This window comes from Lepidochelys kempii, chromosome 16 (genome assembly GCF_965140285.1).
Source record: "Lepidochelys kempii isolate rLepKem1 chromosome 16, rLepKem1.hap1, whole genome shotgun sequence".
Lineage (NCBI taxonomy): Eukaryota > Metazoa > Chordata > Testudines > Cheloniidae > Lepidochelys > Lepidochelys kempii.
Window position 1 is genome coordinate 5,650,354 of NC_136395.1, and position 19,577 is coordinate 5,669,930.

The following is a 19,577-nucleotide window of genomic DNA, read 5'->3' on the forward strand; positions in this document are numbered from 1 at the left end:
AAAGATAATGGCCAATGGCGCTGCAATCACAGCCGCCAATTCCTTCAGCACTCTCGGGTGCAACTCGTCCGGCCCCATGGACTTGTGCACGTCCAGCTTTTCTAAATAGTCCCTAACCACCTCTATCTCCACAGAGGGCTGGCCATCTCTTCCCCATTTTGTGATGCCCAGCGCAGAATCATCATTTTCTTCGTCCCCAAAACCTGCTTCCGTATTGCCTCCATCTCCATTGAAGGAGTCAAACAACACGGCTGGGGTAGTGGTGGCTGAACCCCCAAAAATGGCATGCAGCTCATCATAGAAGCGGCATGTTTGGGGCTCTGACCCAGAGCGGCTGTTCGCCTCTCTGGTTTTCTGGTAGGCTTGCCTCGGCTCCTTCAGTTTCACGCGGCACTGCTTCGGGTCCCTGTTATGGCCTCTGTCCTTCATGCCCTGGGAGATTTTCACAAAGGTTTTGGCATTTCGAAAACTGGAACGGAGTTCTGATAGCACGGATTCCTCTCCTCAAACAGCGATCAGATCCCGTACCTCCCGTTCGGTCCATGCTGGAGCTCTTTTGCGATTCTGGGACTCCATCATGGTCACCTGTGCTGATGAGCTCTGCATGGTCACCTGCAGCTTGCCACGCTGGCCAAACAGGAAATGAGATTCAAAAGTTCGCGGTTCTTTTCCTGTCTACCTGGCCAGTGCATCTGAGTTGAGAGTGCTGTCCAGAGCGGTCAGAATGGAGCACTCTGGGATAGCTCCCGGAGGCCAATACCATCGAATTGTGTCCACAGTACCCCAAATTCGAGCCGGCAACGTCGATTTAAGCGCTAATCCACTTGTCAGGGGTGGAGTAAGGAAATCGATTTTAAGAGCCCTTTAAGTTGAAATAAAGGGCTTCATTGTGTGGACGGGTGCAGGTTTACATCGATTTAACGCTGCTAAATTCGACCTAAAGTCCTAGTGTAGACCAGGGCTTTGGTAACTTCACTTTGAAGCAACAGCTGGATCACTGTCATGAGCAGGGCTCATTTTTTTTTCTTTTGTTGTTTACTATAGTTTCAATCAATTTGCCCGGTACTGAGGTCAGGTTTACTGGCCTGTAATTGCCCGGATCACCTCTGGAGCTCTTTTTAAAAATTGGCATCACGTTAGCTATCCTCCAGTCATTTGGTACAGAAGCTGATTTAAATGATATGTTACAGACTACAGTTAGTAGTTCTGCAATTTCACATTTGAGTTCCTTCAGAACTCTTGGGTGAACACCATCTGGTCCTGGTGACTTATTACTGTTCAATTTATCAGTTTGTTCCAAAACCTCCTCTAATGACACCTCAATCTGGGACAGTTCCTCAGATTTGTCACCTTAAAAAGAATGGCTCAGATTTGGGAATCTCCCTCACATCCTCAGTTGTGAGGACTGATGCAAAGAATTCATTTAGTTTCTCCGCAATGGTCATCTTATCCTTGAGTGCTCCTTTAACATCTCGATCATCCAGTTGCCTCACTGGCTGTTTAGCAGGCTTCCTGTTCCTGATGTATTTAAATTTTTTCCTGTTTTTCCTATGCATCGCTTCCCAAGCCAAAGATCTCTCTCAGATTGAAGCTATGTTAACAGTGGCACTCTCTGGGCTCTCAGTCTATTACAGCAAGAACTAATTGTGCACCAACCCAGCCAAAATGCAAGTGATTCTTTTTCTATCATTCAAATCATGAAGCCAATAGACAACTCATCTGAAATGGGGTATTGCTTGCCCACTGCTGGAATCCTGTCTACCTTGGAGTGATGCTAGACCACGCTTTCTTTCAAGCATACATGGAGAAGAGAAAAGACAAAATTAGCACCTAGAACAACATACTCAGGAAGCTTGCAAATTCAAAATGGGGAACCAACTCGGCAACACTGTCAGGCACTGCACTTTCACTTTGCTGTTTGACAGCCAAATACACATCTGCTGTGGGAAAGATTAGGTCATGCAAAGAAGCTGGGCTCTGGAGGAACCAAGCACCATGAAAGATCTTGTTAGGGCTACAGACCAGGCCATATCATGTGCCCAAAACTGGAAAAAGCTATATTTGTGGTGGAAGGACACAAGTAAAAGATCAGATCTCAGTGTTTTGCCCAGAAACACACCAAAACATAACTTATTGCTTGGTCTTAACATGTGCAGCAACATCGATGTACTGTGATGTCGTTCTCGAGTATTTCCAGCCATGTGTATCACACTTCCGGTCATGTACCTGTCAGTGATTTTCTAAGTGGTTCAGTTGCTCTTCCGCAGTTGGGGGTTTCCCCAGGTAGATCTGTTTGCCACCAGGGCCAACACCCAGTGCCCACGGTTCTGCTCGTTCCAGGGCCGCTGCCCGGGCTCATTCACGGACGCGTTTGCAATCCCATGGAGAGGGGGCTTGATGTATGCCTTCCCCCCGCTCTCTTTGGTGCTCAAGGTGTGCAGGGACAGGGCAGTGGTGATCCTCATCGCCCAAGCCTGGGCCCGCCAACACTGGTACACATCACTCCTAGAGCTGTCGGTGGACACCCCAGTAGTCCTGCCCCTACACTGGGACCTCATTACACAGGATGGTGGGTGGCTTCTCCACTCCGATCTGCAGTCACTGCACCTGACGGCATGGAGGCTTTGTGGCCTTCCTGTGCAGCAGATTCTGCTTGGCAGTAGAAAGCCCTCTACCAGGGCGGCCTATATGGCAAAGTGGAAAAGGTTCTCATGTTGGTGTGAACCCCGACAGGTGCAGCTGGGCCAGGCCCTGGTGCAGGCCATCCTGAAGTACCTCCTGCACCTCAAGCAGCAAGGGCTAGCCCCGTACTCACTCAGAGTGCACCTGGCAGCCATCTCTGCCTTGCATCTGGGGTTCTTGGGGGGCTCGGTGTTTTCCCACCCAATGGTGGGGCGGTTCCTTAAAGGGTTGGAGAGAGTGTTCCCATACTCCCGCGCCCCCAGTCCCTCCATGGAACCTTAACCTGGCCCTTTCTAAACTCATGGACCCCCTTTTGAGCCCCACGCTACCTATTCTCTCCTCCACCTTTCCTGGAAGGTGGCGTTTCTGGTTGCCGTTACCTCAGCCAGAAGGGTGTCTGAACTGAGGGCCCTCACCTGTGAGCCCCCATACAGTATTCACAAGGACAAGGTGCAGCTCCGGCCGCACCCCAAGTTCCTCCATAAGGTGGAGTCCCAAATTCCATCTGGGCCAGGATATTTGTCTGCCAGTGTTCTTCCCGAAACCCCATACGGACCCGAGTCACCACAGCTTGCACACCTTGGATGTGCGTCGAGCGCTGGCGTTCTATTTGGAGCACACCAAGCCCTTTCGCAAATCTGCGCAGCTGTTTGTGGCTGTGGCCGAGAGGTGAAAAGGCCTCCCGGTGTCGGCACAGTGGATTTAGTCTTGGATTACAAGCTGCATCCGGGCGTGCTATGAGCTCACAGGTGTTCCGGTCACGGCCCACTCGACCACGGCGCAGGCGACTTCCACAGCATTCCTGGCACAGGTCCTGATCCAGGAGATCTGCAGAGCAGCCACCTGGTCTTCGGTGCACACCTTCACGACCCACTATGCGGTCAACCAGCAGGCCAGAGAGGATGCGGCAGTTGGCAGAGCGGTCCTCCGAGCAGTTGTTCCGTGACTCCTACCCTCCTCCAGAGGTAAGCTTGTGATTCACCTAATGTGGAATGGACGTGACCAAGCACTCGAAGAAGAAAAACTGGTTACTTACTTTCTCGTAACTGTCGTTCTTCGAGATGTGTTGTTCACGTCCATTCCACCGCCCACCCTCCTACCCCTCTGTTGGTGTCACCAGCAAGACGGAACTGGAGGGGGTGTTAGCCGACGGCCAAGGATGTTTGGTGAGGTGCCAGCTATGCCCGTTTATACCATCCGTGACTTTAACCGCTAGGACGCACTGTCCCTTCGCGGCAGGCAGCCCGGGCTAGGCTGACGGATGCCCCAAGGTCCTAACCACCCGTGACTTTAACTGCTAGAGCTCAGAGTTCCTTCGCAGCGGGCAGCCAGGATTGACTGACAGGTGCCCCAAGAGTTTGCCCCGTGGAGGCGGCACAACTCAACGCTAGGCTCTTAGTACTCTCACCTAATGGCCAGGCTTTAGAGCCAAAACGGCTGAGGTTCTTTAATTGTGTTGGCTGCTTTACAGTAAACCAGAGAAAACAAGTCAGGCTTATGCATAAATGGTTACCAAAATTTATTAAGCGAGATTCTAATCATGTGGTTACAAAATTGCTAGTGCCTACTTATTTAAATGTAGAGATGTTACACACACAAACAAGTTACAAAACTGAAGCCACAATCCCAAAGAAAGAAAACAAAATATAGAGCTCTATTTCAAAATATGTGTACACTAAAGATAGGAGATCAGGTGTGGGTGCTTCTTACCCTCCTTGCATCTCTCGATTCCAGCGGTGCCAAGCCAGGATCGGTCACTCAATTCCGCGGAAAGACGAATAAGGGACAAGGCGTAGGGACCCTCTTAGCTGCAGAAGCCTTGGGAGGCTGTCACTTATCTGACCAGCAGATAGATAGTGAAAAGCACTCAAAAATCATGGTGCTGTAGGTCCCCTACTTATACCTCTGTACTCCTTTATTCTCTTTCTCCTTTCTTCTGCCAAATTGAGGCTGGTCTGTCGGGGTGACGCCAGCTTTCGCAAGAGTAGTTTACACTTGCAAAGGAGAGAAACAATAAGTGTCGACGACTGGACATTTCTTTTATCAGGGTAAATATTTTCCCAACTAGGATGTTGGTGTGTGTGCATCACGCTATTTAGTAGGGGCTAACAGCCATGTCTGTCACAGGGCCTCTGCCTGCTGTGAGCTTAATCGTTGTATCTGTTCCCAGAGGCACATTGTAGCAGCACACCTGTGCTTTCACAGCTTCAAAGGCTGTGCTGGAATATATGTTAAGTGCCCTGTTCCTGCTTCCTCCTGTGTTTCCAGCAATGCTGGTCTGAGAGGGGGGGGGGGGCTGGCTGTCTGGCTACATTCCACCCCCTGATGCACCACACTACATCCCAGATTGCAAGGAGGCGGTGATGCCAGCACCTCTTGCCCTCCTTGGGGAAATCTAGAAATACCCAACAACCAAATTAGAGGATGAGGGTTCGCGGAATTGGTTAGGATCCCTTTTTAGCTCTAGGTATCTGATTTGCATGGAGGAAAGAGCAGTTTGAATCAAACGCTTCATAATACATAAAGTTACACAAAAAACAATTACAATAATTAAAATGGTTAAAACAGTATTCACAACCGAATGTAAAAACGGGGAGAGGGAGAATCCCAAGTGTTGAGCTAACCATTGCATTCATGAGGTTTGTCCATTCTCAGCCACTGCATGTAGTTGTACAAATTCAATTCCCAGTCCATTGGTTGAATCCAGCAAGGTGCACATCCAGCAATTTGTAGCACCAGCAGCTGAGGCGATGGTTTGGATTGCTCCCCGAAGAGGATGTTCTGGTATTGCCAAGGTGACTGGAGCCAACAGAAGGATCATGAGGGCTTGCAGGAACATATCTCTGGTGGGTCGTGTTGTAGCTAAAAAAAATTATTTTAAAACCAAAAGCAAAAATTACACCTGCTATTATAAGTAATGGCAAATATATCAACAGTCCATAGTAGTCTCTAGTGATCAAACAGGTCTGCTGCATGGTCCATTTTGCTGACAGGTTAGCTGGCAGGTTGCTCGGAACCATGGGACCATTCCTGCAATAAATCACATGGTCAGCCGGTCTTGGATGCGATCCAAGCCTCTGTAATGGTTATTAGCCTTTTATCAGCATTTAAGGCACTCCGTACACCTTTCTCTTTATAGGCATGCAAAACGCAGGTAAAGGTTCCCAGGGCTGGGTGTTTAATCACAACAGTATCTCCGGGAGCATACTTGGAACTGTGCAGTGGTGTTCTGGCAGGGGAGATGATTCTTCCCTACAGGGAAAGCTCCCTGCTGATTGGACTTCCTGTAGGAGTCTGTCTGTTTAATCTCTGCACCACTTCGTCCAGTCTGTCTCCCCATGTGCCATCAGTAGGCTTCAAGTGATTCTTTAGCAACCCATTCCAGCGCTCAACCATGCCATTAGATTGAGGTCGATATGGAAGGTGGAAGGTCCATTGGACTCCATGGTTAAGGGTCCATTCCCTTACAAGTTTATTCTTAAAATGCGAACCATTATCTGATTGGATTTCTTGAGGCATTGGGACAATTGCTGTTAAGCGGTTTAGTCCCATAACTGTGGACAACCCTGTTGCCAATCGGGTTGGATATGCAAAACCAATCCCTGAAACAATTTCTACTCCAGTCAAGATGTATTTCCACCTCTGCCTTGTAGTGGGCAGTGGTCCGACATAGTCGACCTGCCAGGTTGCCCATAGTGTTTTTCCATCTCTTAGCCTGGCAAACCTTTGTCCTTCTACTATATGTTTTCTAGTCTCAGCACAAATAGTGCAGGCTTGTACCAGGTCTCTAGCCTGTCTGTGGGTGATAGGCCACCCCCTGATATGTGCTTGCCGCACTAACTCATCACTTCCTGTGTGTCCTAAATTATCATGTAACCATGAATATAAGCGTTCCCATTCTACTTGTGTGGTAAAGAGCTGGGCAGCTGCATCAGCTAAATTGTTTAACTGTGCAGCTGGGGTATTATTCTTCTGATGAGCTGAGACATGTCCTATAGACAGGGGTTGTTGCAGGGCATGCTGATATAACCACTTCCAGTATTCCAGTCCCCAGACTGGTTTACCTCCTATTTCCCAGTGGTTATTTTTCCAGTTAGTGATCCACTGAGTGGCACCTGCCCATACTGCATAGGAGTCCGTATATACTGCGGTGGCTCCTGCTTCACAGGCCAGTTTAATTGCAGCCAATTCTGCAAGTTGTGCTGACCCATCAATTTCAGCAGTTAGGGGTGCTGCAGAGGGGTCTGCAGGCACTGCTGCAGCTTTCCCCTTCCATTTTCCTTTGACCAGCCTGGCACTGCCATCAGTGAACCATACTCCCTCAGGCTTAGAAGGATCAAATGGGGCAGCATCCTTAATGGGAGACTGCTGTGGAGGTAGGCGGTATTCATCAGGCATTCCTACTTTCCATAGGGATTCCTGAATCATAGTGGGGTTTTGTGCAGTGTCTGCACTCCCTACCCTGTGGTGTATGTAAAGTGCCCATCTTTGGATAGTCATCTTTTGTGCTACACCAGGTGGTAACTCTTTCCCTTCCAATATAGGTTTAATGATTGGAAGAGGAGTGTGAATTGTGATGTCCTTATCCTGAGTTAATTCCTCAGTTTCTCTCAAGGCTGTGTAAGCTGCCAGAAGCACCTTCTCATAAGGTGTGTAGTTAGCCTGTGACCCTTGCCATGACTTGGAACCAAACTGAATTGGTCGTCTGGGAGCAGTGTCACTTTCTTGCCAGAGAGCATAAGACATTCCAGTGGCTCCCACAGTTAGGTACAAATGGAATGGGGCTTCAGGATGTATGGGACCCAGAGCCTGATAGGTGTATATCTCCCCTATCAGTTGCCTGAGGGCTTCCTCATGGGCAGGAGCCCATTCCCAGGCAGCACTTTTCTTTAACAAATTGTACAATGGTCTGGCTATAATGGCAAAGCCAGGTACATGTTTTCTCCAAAACCCCAGGGTTCCCAAAATCTGTCTCAATTGATCTTTACTTTCAGGGGAGGGTGCCTGATTTAGCTCTTGCACAGTGTCATTAGGCACAGACCTCCTACCTCCCATCCATACAGTACCTAAGAATTTTATCTCTTGGGAGGGACCTTGGCATTTCTCAGCTGGTAACTCTAAATTAAGGGCTTCTAGTGCTCCTTTGATTTGATTCATAGCCTCCTGTACCTCTTCTGAGGTTTTCCCACCTATTAAGATGTCATCAATGTATTGCACAGTTTGTACATTGTGTGGCAGTATAAGGTCATCTAGGACCTTTGCCAGTGCCCCATGGCAAATAGTGGGTGAGTGTTTAAACCCTTGTGGCATTCGGGTAAAAGTGTATTGTACACCTTTCCAAGTAAAAGCAAATCTTTCCTGGTCAGCTGGTTGCAAAGGGACCATGAAGAACATGTCCTTTACATCTAATACTGCTAGCCAGGGTTTATCCCAGGTTTGTATGGTGTTTACAATATCTGTTATGCTAGGGACTGCTGCAGTTAATGGTCCAGTGTTACTGTTTAGCTTCCTATAGTCTATAGTGAGTCTCCATTTGCCATTTGGTTTCTTGATGGGCCACACAGGAGAATTAAAGCGAGAGTGGGTACGAATTAAAATTCCTCGCTGTTCCAAATCTTTGATCAGGTCAGTAACAGGGCTTATGGCCTCAGCTGGGACATTATACTGCTTTATGTTTGTTACTGTTGAGGGCGGGAGAGCAGGCGCGCTGCTAAGTAAGTTTACAGAATAGTGGGGAGGGCTTTCCTCTTCCAGGTGGGTGGCATGAGGAACAGAACTGACTCCAAAAGCCCATCTTTCCCCATTAGTCCTTCCCTTCTTTCCTCTTAAAACGTCCATGCCCAGTATGTTGGCATTGCCCAAAATCACCTCATATTTTCGGGGCTGATGGTGGGGTTGCAATGGGATATCCAGTTTTATCTTAACTAATGGGTAAGTTATGGTACTGCCATTTACCCCTGTAACAAGTACTTGCTTTCGGCCAGTAGGTGGCAAGCCCTGAAAACTTTCTCGCTTAATCATGGACCTTTGAGCCCCTGTGTCCATTAAGAAAGGAATAATGTGTTTGTCATTTACAGTTACATGTATCCGGGGGTCTTTTGCTGCTGTTTTCTCCTCTTTGGATTTAAGCTGGTTTATTAGGAGAGGAGATTGACCCCCGCAAGCTAGTTTCCCTGCTCTGGTAACTCTTGCAGTTGCTGCAGCAATGGAGTATACCGGGTGTCTGCAGGTGGGGGAAGAGGAGGGAGCTGCAGAGGTGCACTGGGAGTAGCATTAGTTGTCTCCCAGTCAGCTCTTTTAAAGGTGGTTAATAATTTTAGCCGCTCTGTGGGCAGTCCATTTATCACATCTCTGGGATAACCTAAAGCCAGACATTGTCTCCACAACTTGGCTCTAAGCTCCTTTTCCTCTTGGGTTGGCTCTCGCTTGTTTTTATGTCCTTTAGATGGTGCCCCCTTGTTTCCCTGAAGGGAACGCATCTTAGCTTTGCCTGTCAGTGCTCTGATGTCTCCGAATTCTCTAAAGTATGACACCAGAAGGTTTAGCAGTGCCCGAAAGGTACTGTTATGTGCTGCAGCTTCTGATCTAAGGGACAGTGCCATAGCCCTGTGGTTACTCGGAACTCCCTTAAGCAGGGGTCTGAGATCATCTACATCTACCTGACCCTCCCATGGGCTTTCATAGGCTAACTCTTGAGGGTTTTGACCAAGCATGCTAATGACAGCCACAGTTAATAGAGCTGTTTTTACCTCATCTATGTTGGTCCAGTGCATTACTGTGGGTTCATCTCGGTCTGCTGGGTAAATTCCTCTTGCCCATCGACAAGCCAGAGACCAAAGTGTTTTAGGGGTGTTTCCCTCTGAGTGTTCCAGGAATATTCCTGCACCTAAGTTAAGGCGCTCAGTTTCTTGGGCTGTCAGGCGTATATATCCACCCCCAGTGTCCCAGAGGCGGACCAGCCACTCTATTATACCTTCCTCAGGCTTTTTAGCAAAATCTCCCTGGATTGTTTTTAACTCCATGGGAGTATATTGGCGGGTGGTAATTTTGGTAAAGTGTGTTGGAGCTTTACTCCCTTTTCCCTTTTTACCTCCCTTCTTTGTTTTTGAAGAGGTGGATGGATAATTGTCATCCCCTTCTTCATCCAGCTCTGCCCCACTCAAATTTTCCTCATGTTCTTCTGATTTGTGATGTGTGATAGCTGGTCTTAATTTTACAGAGGGACCTTCCTCCTCAGAGGAGGGGGACTCATTTGCTGAATCCCAAATGTCTCCATCCCATTCCTCAGGGTCTAGCCAGAGAGCAGTCTCAACTTTAGCCCGGTTGATTCTGCGTGTTTTAGTCTCCAGTTTTTCCCTTCGCTCTATCCCTTCTTTCTCAATTAAGGGAAGTAATCTTTTCTGAAGATGTTCCATATCCCTATTCAGTGTTCTTACTCTGGTATCTAAATTCTGGCATTCCTTGCGCAGTGTGTCCCTTTCCTGTTGCAGCCTATTAAATTCTATTGCCAGACCATGATAATCCTTACAGGCAGCTTGCCAAACGTTAGTAAGCAGCCATATACAAGCACCTTTTCCTTTCCCTTTCTTCATCTTGCAGGCAGTTCTCCAGTTACAGAAATGCTGCCAGATCTCTGCTGGTTTTCCCCAATATTTCTCCAGCAGTTCTTTGCTCCACAGAGGGTTTCCCCATCCCTCTTGGGTCAAACTTTTCTCTAGCTCAGGGAATTCTGTGGTGTTTATCATGACTGGTTTCATTGTGTTACTGTAGTGCAGCCTATATCACAATCCTGTTCGTGATGCCAATTTCTGTTAGCCGACGGCCAAGGATGTTTGGTGAGGTGCCAGCTATGCCCGTTTATACCATCCGTGACTTTAACCGCTAGGACGCACTGTCCCTTCGCGGCGGGCAGCCCGGGCTAGGCTGACGGATGCCCCAAGGTCCTAACCACCCGTGACTTTAACTGCTAGAGCTCAGAGCTCCTTCGCAGCGGGCAGCCAGGATTGACTGACAGGTGCCCCAAGAGTTTGCCCCGTGGAGGCGGCACAACTCAACGCTAGGCTCTTAGTACTCTCACCTAATGGCCAGGCTTTAGAGCCAAAACGGCTGAGGTTCTTTAATTGTGTTGGCTGCTTTACAGTAAACCAGAGAAAACAAGTCAGGCTTATGCATAAATGGTTACCAAAATTTATTAAGCGAGATTCTAATCATGTGGTTACAAAATTGCTAGTGCCTACTTATTTAAATGTAGAGATGTTACACACACAAACAAGTTACAAAACTGAAGCCACAATCCCAAAGAAAGAAAACAAAATATAGAGCTCTATTTCAAAATATGTGTACACTAAAGATAGGAGATCAGGTGTGGGTGCTTCTTACCCTCCTTGCATCTCTCGATTCCAGCGGTGCCAAGCCAGGATCGGTCACTCAATTCCGCGGAAAGACGAATAAGGGACAAGGCGTAGGGACCCTCTTAGCTGCAGAAGCCTTGGGAGGCTGTCACTTATCTGACCAGCAGATAGATAGTGAAAAGCACTCAAAAATCATGGTGCTGTAGGTCCCCTACTTATACCTCTGTACTCCTTTATTCTCTTTCTCCTTTCTTCTGCCAAATTGAGGCTGGTCTGTCGGGGTGACGCCAGCTTTCGCAAGAGTAGTTTACACTTGCAAAGGAGAGAAACAATAAGTGTCGACGACTGGACATTTCTTTTATCAGGGTAAATATTTTCCCAACTAGGATGTTGGTGTGTGTGCATCACGCTATTTAGTAGGGGCTAACAGCCATGTCTGTCACAGGGCCTCTGCCTGCTGTGAGCTTAATCGTTGTATCTGTTCCCAGAGGCACATTGTAGCAGCACACCTGTGCTTTCACAGCTTCAAAGGCTGTGCTGGAATATATGTTAAGTGCCCTGTTCCTGCTTCCTCCTGTGTTTCCAGCAATGCTGGTCTGAGAGGGGGGGGGGCTGGCTGTCTGGCTACAGGGGGTCAGGCCGGTAGGGCTATCTATGCGGGGCTCAGTGGCGCCACTCGGGGGGCCCGCCGGCCCGCCGCGAGCCGCTAAGGGAAAAAGTTTCTGACGCGCGTGCATGCGGTGTGCGCACACCTAATGTGGAATCTTGAACAACAGTTAAGAGAAAGTAAGTAACCGTTTTTTACTACTCAAAAAAGAGATCTTGGAGTCATTGTGGATAGTTTTCTGAAAACATCCACACAGTGTGCAGCAGCAGGAAAAAAAGCAAACAGAATGCTGGGAATAATTAAGGATAGATAATAAGACAGAAAATATCATGTTGCCTCTATATAAATCCATGGTACGCCCACATCTTGAACACTGTGCACACATGTGGTTGCCCCATCTCAAAAAAGATGCATTGGAATTGGAAAAGGTTCAGAAAAGGGCAGCAAAAATTAATAGGGGTATGGAACCGCTTCCATATGAAGAGAGATTAATAAGACTGGGACTTTTCAGGTTGGAAAAGAGACAGCTAAAGGGTGATATGATTGAGGTCTATAAAATCGTGACTGATAGAGAAAGTAGATAAGGAAGTTTTTTTACTACTTCTCATAAGACAAGAACTAGGGGTCACCAAATGAAATTTATAGGCAGCAAGTTTAAAACAAATAAAAGGAAGTATTTCTTCTCACAAAGCACAGTCAACCTGTGGAACTCCTTGCCAGAGGTTGTTGTGAAGGCCAAGTCCATAACAAAAAAGAACTAGATAAGTTCATGGAGGATTTGGTCCATCAGTGGCTATTGGCCAGGATGGGTAGAAACGGTGTCCCTAGCCTCTGTTTGCCAGAATCTGGGAATGGTGACGGGGGATGGATCACTTGATCATTCCATGTTCTGTTCATTCCCTCTGGGGCACCTGGCACTGGCCACTGTTGGAAGACAGGATACTGGACTAGATGGACTCTTAGTCTGACCCAGTAGGGCCATTCTTATGTCAGTGAACTTTGCACATTACAGACCTGCTGAAGTTGTGAACTCTAGGTGGGCAGACCCCTGTGCCCACATGGATTTTCATTGCAGGATCAAGGTATAACTTACCCTAATAGGAGAGATGGGAAGGAAGGTAGAGAGCAGATTAAGTCAGTTCAGAGAATACATTAGCTTAGTGGGGTCTGTCCCCAGTCTCTTCCCAGGGACAGGCGAAGGTGCTCCCAGTTTCTCTGGGGGCAAACAGACCACAAGACCCACTTAGCTGCTCCTAGCCTCCCACTTTTCTTGAGCTCCCCCTCCTTCACTACCCTTGCCACAGGGACTGATCCCCCTCAGCTACTCCTCCCACACTCACTGCCCCCCCCCCCCCCGAGGACACAACTTTATGCCCTCACCTCTCCTTTCCCCTGGAGATTGACTTCCCTTTCCCATCATACTGGACCCTCAGGCTCCCTTTTTGCAGCTTCCCCGTCAGACTCTATTATTCTGCGGGGGACATGAATTCTGTGTGTGTGCAAGTGGCACAGAATTCCCCCAGAAGTAATTCTGTAGGTTCACATCTCTTTGTTGGAGTCAAGGGCTAATTCAAGGCAAAAATCCTTAATGCTGAGTGGGGACTCAGGAGGACTTCACAATAGATGTATTCATATAACCACCACAGTATGGTGCTAATTAGCCTTCTTAATAGCAGTCTTAGCAGAGGCAATGACCCTGGCAGTTGGCTTTCTGGGGTGTAAAGCACATTCAGGAAACCCTCTGGTGCATCCTCTGGGAGGTATAAAGTACAGCAGGTCCTAGTCTTGTTGCCTCTAAACTCCCATATAATCAGGTCTGTTTCTGTCCTGGTTTATGTCTGCCGTCTTGCTTGTAGCAAGTGATCCGCTCTGGAACTCTGAGTCCAGAAAAGTTCATTGCAGAAGGAGGGTTTGATATTCTAAGGTGCAGTCCACATCAGTGAGGGGCTGTCACCCCAGATAGTCAGCTGCCAGGGCAAGATTGGGTGGTGGGGGAATGAGATGTGCACACAGGATTTTTAGAGGGCACCAGTTTCCTTTAAGTCAGATAGTGAGGTGTCCCTTATGTTTCTTTAAGGAATCTCCATCCTGCCCCAGGTTTGATGTCGAGCCTGTTAGGGAACCTCCACAGGTTGCTCTTCTACGTGGTCAGATGAATAGAGACCATTTTGGCGGCCAATCTCATGATTTGTTGGGGTCGGTCTCATTTATTTTTTGATCTCTTGAGATTGGCGATACTGTGAATGGGACTTAATTATATTGCATTTAAAAACAGCGGAGAAAGTTACACAACCTTGGGAAGACTATTTTGGGAATGACAATTATTAATTGCTGGTCATCCCAAAATTTGTATCCACAGTTGATCTGCGATCTGCAAACATGGTCTACCGATATCTGCAGATTTGCAGGGCTCTGCAGATGAGCCCCCTGCTTACTGGATTGCTTGTGAACTGTTCAGCTTTCGTAACTGTGTGAGGTTGTTAGTGCTGAGCTGTCCAGCTCTTGGAAATGGAGCGTTCCTGCTCCAGCAAAAGCTGGATTCCTAGCAGGTTGTAACTCAACATGAATGTTGCCTCCTTGTGAGGCAAGCCTGTTCTTTGGCTGTTCACGAAGGCTCCACAGCTACTGATTATAAAGCACATGTTCTCACTCCTGACCCCATGAAATCCTCTCTTCAAAGGGACCTTGAGGGGTTTTAGATCAAGCTGCTCTTTCACAACTGGGAATATCTCTGCTGGAGAAGGTGGGCTGGTTTGGTCTCCCAAAGGATGTAGTGGTGATCTGTATCAGGTAGTATTCACTGTTTTGGTGTATCCACTGTCTGTTTGCTGCACAAAGTTATTGCTGAGGCTGCTGACGTTATAAGGGATGCATTTAAATTCATAGCTTCTGCACAGGAGACCTAGTTAAGCTTCGTGAAATACAAGCAGTGCCCATAGCATCTGTTGGAACTTCTAAGTGGGAGTTGTCATTTAGGGATCCTCCTTGCATCTTTCAGCTTTACTTCATATGGCTGCTCTATCTTATTCTGAGACCATTTCATAGTTTAGCAGGGGCTATTGCCATTTAAAATCTTTCTGTTAATATAAGAACATAAGAATGGCCACACTGAGTCAGACCAAAGGTCCATCTAGCCCAGTGTCCTGTCTTCCGACACTGGCCAATGCCAGGTGCCCCAGAGGGAATGAACAGAACAGGTAATCATAGAGTGATACGTCCCCTGTTGCCCATTCCCACATAGTGTCCTTTGATGTATGTCTGAACTAAAGGAGTCAATAATCATCATGACTGTAGAGCAGAACTACGTCAAAGAATTGGCATTTACTTCGCTCTTCTCTAAGGGTGTAAAGCTGCAGCCTTTCTGATGGTAAGAGCCTTAGAGCTCTGCGACATGAGACCCAATCTGGACAGCAGTTTCTTTAGGATTTCCGCTCCTCAGTGCTGAGGGGGAGGAGGGGACTGCATTGTATCTGGTGCCTTATTGAGGGGGGGAATTCCAGCAACCCTCAGTGGGAGTGCCCGGTGCTGGCTCTTATCCTTTAGGTGAATATTCAAGTGTCCCCTCCCAGGCTCACTTTGTGCTGTGTACAAATATGGGGGGGCTGGGGGCTGGTATTCCATTGTTGTAGAGCAGTGTTTCCCAGCTGGTGTGCTGGCAGGCCCCAACAAGTGTGATGCGGCATGTTTTGAAAAACTACATGTGGAGTGGGGGAGGGGAAGAAAGCGGGGAATCTGCCTTCTCATTGGCCATCTGCCTCATTGCCCCGCCTCCTCCAAGGGCAGAGCAACCAATCTCAATCTCCCTCTCTTCCCCACTCCTCTCCTGTGAGCAATTAGTTGGCTCCTCTGCCCCTCCCTCCTGCATCTGCCAGGCACTGGGGTGGGGGAAGAGCCTGGAAGAGAAGCAGGACCTTGCTGCAGCCCCCCAGGGTTGGGAGAAGCAGAGGTGAGGTGGGGGGAACTGAACTGGTGGCTAGGGGGCTGTGTGTGAGGTGGGGGAGCTGGGGAGGCAGAACTAGGGGTGTGGGGCAGAATTGGGGTGAGGCGGGGGCTGGACTAGGGAAGGGTGAGTACAGAACTGATGGGGGCTGGAGAACTGATTTGGATACTAGGGGCACGGGATTGATTTGGAAGTTGAGGAGCAGGGTTCATTGCTGGGCAGGGGACGGGCAGATGTGGGGGTGAGACCTCCTGCAACAGGGGCCAGAATCCTTGTACCCAATACATGTGGGAGCATGGGCAGCACTAACTCTGGGGAGCGGCAGGGGCAGTTCACCAATCGTTAGACTGAAAAAACAGTATCCTCTCTTTGGCCCTTATTTACGGTCTCCAGATGTGTTGGGTTCTGACTCATTTATTTTTTGATCTCTTGAGTTTGGCAATACTGTGAGTGGGACTTAATTATATTGTATTTAAAAACAGCAAAGAAAGTTACACACTCTTGGGAAGACTATTTTGGGAATGAGAAGAAATGACTAATTATTAATTGCTTGTCATCCCAAAATAATATTCTCAAGTGCATGTCACTTTCTCCACTGAGCATGCTTTTGTCCGGAGTTCTTATATTTAGCTTTAATGTTAGTTTCCACTGTTGACAATTCTGGCACAAAAGACAGATTGCGATCTAACCTTAGCTGTCATGGCGGTTTTGATTTTAACCCTGCTAGCCTTGTTCTGAATTGCTCATCTGAAGATAATATGGTGGTGTGCCTTCAATAATTAAGGTTTCAGAGTAGCAGCCGTGTTAGTCTGGATTCGCAAAAAGAACAGGAGGACTTGTGGCATCTTAGAGAATAACCAATTTATTTGAGCATAAGCTTTCGTGAGCTACAGCTCACTTCATCGGATGCCTTCAATAATTAAGTTATCAAGGAGTGCTGCAGCAGAGAAAAGGTTAGGAACCACTGTATGAGGGTGACTTGACTGCTGGAGTTGCTGTACGGGGCTTCCTCCTGGAGACTCATGCCAGAGAACTTACTGTGCGAACATGGAATGAGGTAGATTCTAACCCTTTGCGTATCTTGGTGCCTTCCATCCAAGGAGCTCACTGCACTTTCTCAAACACTGATTAACCTTTGGTCCTCATTGTGTGCTAGGTTTCCATTTGGGGTGAGTTAGGCGCAGAGAGGTGAAGTGACTTGTCTAAGGTTGCCCAGGAAGTCGCTGGCAGCACTGGGCCTGGAACCGTGCTCTCCTGGCTCCTAGCCATGGGCTGCAGCCAGAGAAGCAGTGTAGTTAATGAGAAGCTCTGTGGATTGTGCTGTTCCAGTCCTTATGTCTGCACTCCATTCTTTTCTGCAGCTTTCTTGAAATGATGGAAGCCCGAAGTCGAGGACACGCGTCCCCAATGGCGACTAATGGACAGAGCCCTTCCTCTGGCTCCCAGTCGCCCATAGTACCTCCCAGCTGCACGTCAACAGACAGTTCCAGTCCGGGTACCCCCCAGCCACCACAACCTCAGCAGCCGCCTGCCAATGCAACAACGTCCCCTGAGCCTCCATCATCCTTGTCACCAGTGCCTCCCCTAGAGGCTCAGCTACCGCAAACATCATCCCCAGCTACAACCTCCCCAGCAATGCCTGTTGCAGTCCCACTGCAAAAGCGCAGCATTATCTCCCGCCTCTTTGGAACTTCTCCGGCCCCAGAGACATCTCCTCCCCAGCCAGGTAGGTGCTGATGCAGAGAGAACCTGGATTTTTCTGTCTGTTAGTGGGTGCATGGTCATGCTTACAATATTGCACATCCCCACTGTCCCTGTTTCTTTGCTGTAGCCCTTCTGCTCCCTGTTGGAGGCAGAGCCGGCAGCGCTCCTGTCTGAGCAGCACGAGGCTAATATCTGTTCAGTACAAATCCAAAGAGTGTAGATCAGTTGCTTCGTTCTTTTCTTCCAGCTGCCTTGCTTGATTCGCCATGTACCTCCAGCAGGGCTCGTGCTAGCCGCGGAAAGGGACTCCCATCAGCAGCAGGATGATGGCTGTGATGTTGAACTTCGAGGCTGGGAGGGGTTCGATATAGAGCGCTCCTGGGGAAAGTAATAAACTGTCAGCTTCTGAGTAGGAGTGTGTCCTTCCCCGCTGCTGGGCCTGTGCCACTTGCATAAAAATCAAAAGGGTAATAGAAACCCATGCAGCTGATGCCTGTATGTAGGTGTGTCAGCTGCAAAGCACACTTGCATGTTAACAAAGAGCAGTCTACTGTTTGTATTTAAGGAACATAATCATTCAGCCAGAAATCTGAAGTGATCACACAACTGCAGCACTGTGCTGGATCTGCAGTAGATTTCTCTCTGGGGAAATATGCACCAGCACAGCTGGCAGGAGGAGGAGAGTGGCCCATGGTTACGTCTTATTGTTAGTAAACAGCAGAGCAAAGTAATGCCAAGGTCATGGAGAACGAGTATCAGACCGTCTCAGTGCAGAGACATCCAGGGCTGTTCATTGAATCAGAGAATCATAGACTTTAAGGTCAGAAGGGACCATTGTGATCATCTAGTCTGACCTCCTGCACAATGCAGGCCACAGAATCTCACTCACCCACTCCTGTAACAAACCCCTGACCTATGTCTGAGCTACTGAAGTCTTCAAATAGTGGTTTAAAGACTTCAAGGTGCAGAGAATCCTCCAGCAAGTGACCCCATGCCCCACATTGCAGAGGAAGGCAAAAAACCTCCAGGGCTTCTTCCAGTCTGCCCTGGAGGAAAATTTCTTCCCGACCCCAAATGTGGCGATCAGCTAAACCCTGAGCATGTGGGCAAGACTCACCAGCCAGACACCCAGGAAAGAATTCTCTGTGGCAACTTGGATCCCACCCTATCTAGTGTCCCACCATAGGCAATTGATCATATTTACCACTAATAGTCAAAGATCAATTAATTGCCAAAATTAGGCTATCCCATCGTATCCCCTCCATAAACTTATCAAGCTTAGTGTTGAAGCCAGTTATGTCTTTTATCTCCACTGCTCCCCTTGGAAGGCTATTCCAGAACTTCACTCCTCTGAAGGTTAGAAACCTTCGTCTAATTTTAAGTCTAAACTTCCTGATGACCAGTTTATATCTATTTGTTCTTTGCTTTCATTTCTACTGAGCTAGACCTTAATTTGCCCATTACATTCACTTTACCTACAAAGCTGAATGGAGCTGCCACTGCCTAGCGATTATTAGCATGACAGGGGTTTGAGTCACCCTTTACTAAATAACCTCCTCCTTCAAACTGTCACTTTAAGGAGTTCATAAAGCTATCAAGACACCCACAGAAAGGGGGAGGTGCTCAAAATGCACACTCAAGTTCAGTTTTAATTCTGTACATGATGTCTTATCTCCTGGATCTATTATAAGTTGTGACAAAACCCACCAATTGCAATTTTATAACTCTTCTTACCTGTGCCGGTTCCCTGGAAGCAGGAAATAGGGAGAAAGGAGGAAAGTTGGAAACTCCTGATCTGCAGGTCTTTTTATGCTTTGTCCAAAGAAACAAAAAAGTGAAAATGCAAATGAACAGCAAGATGTGGCCAGTCTCCTTCACAATTTACACTGGAAATGAAATCACATAGAACTGAATGCAGAGAGGCAATGGGTTCACTAAGAAAAATGGACACAGTCCAACCCCAGTGTTATAACCTTTTTATCCATTGTTTTGTCAGAGTAACTTTCAGAAAGCCAGTGTGTTTTTATAAGATCTGCAAAAGAAAGTTTGAGCTACACATACATGTTCTGCAGCAGTAACTTTTTTTTTTAAGTTATTCCCTGATGTCAGTGATGCTGTTACCCAAGCAAGAAAGTGAACAAAAAGCCACTTTAGGCTCTGCTCCTTTAGGAAAACTTGCACTAGGGCAATCAGGAAAAGTCATTGTTCATCTTAAAGGATGCTGCAAACAAAAGTGCAAATAGTCACACTTTTCATATCTGTTTGAGAACTGCTTTTCTTTGTGTTAAGAATC

General features: G+C 47.8%; 1 protein-coding gene across 11 annotated transcripts in view; it reads left to right on the top strand.

Moving 5' to 3' along the window:
* The window catches only part of RABL6 (RAB, member RAS oncogene family like 6), a 121,813-nt gene that overhangs the window by 71,572 nt on the left and 30,664 nt on the right, over positions 1-19,577 (top strand). For all 11 annotated transcript variants that reach the window (XM_073314659.2, XM_073314653.2, XM_073314655.2 and 8 more), the window contains one exon: positions 16,942-17,306. In XM_073314659.2, coding sequence (XP_073170760.1) covers positions 16,942-17,306 — 365 coding nt within the window. The remainder of the gene's footprint in view (positions 1-16,941; positions 17,307-19,577) is intronic.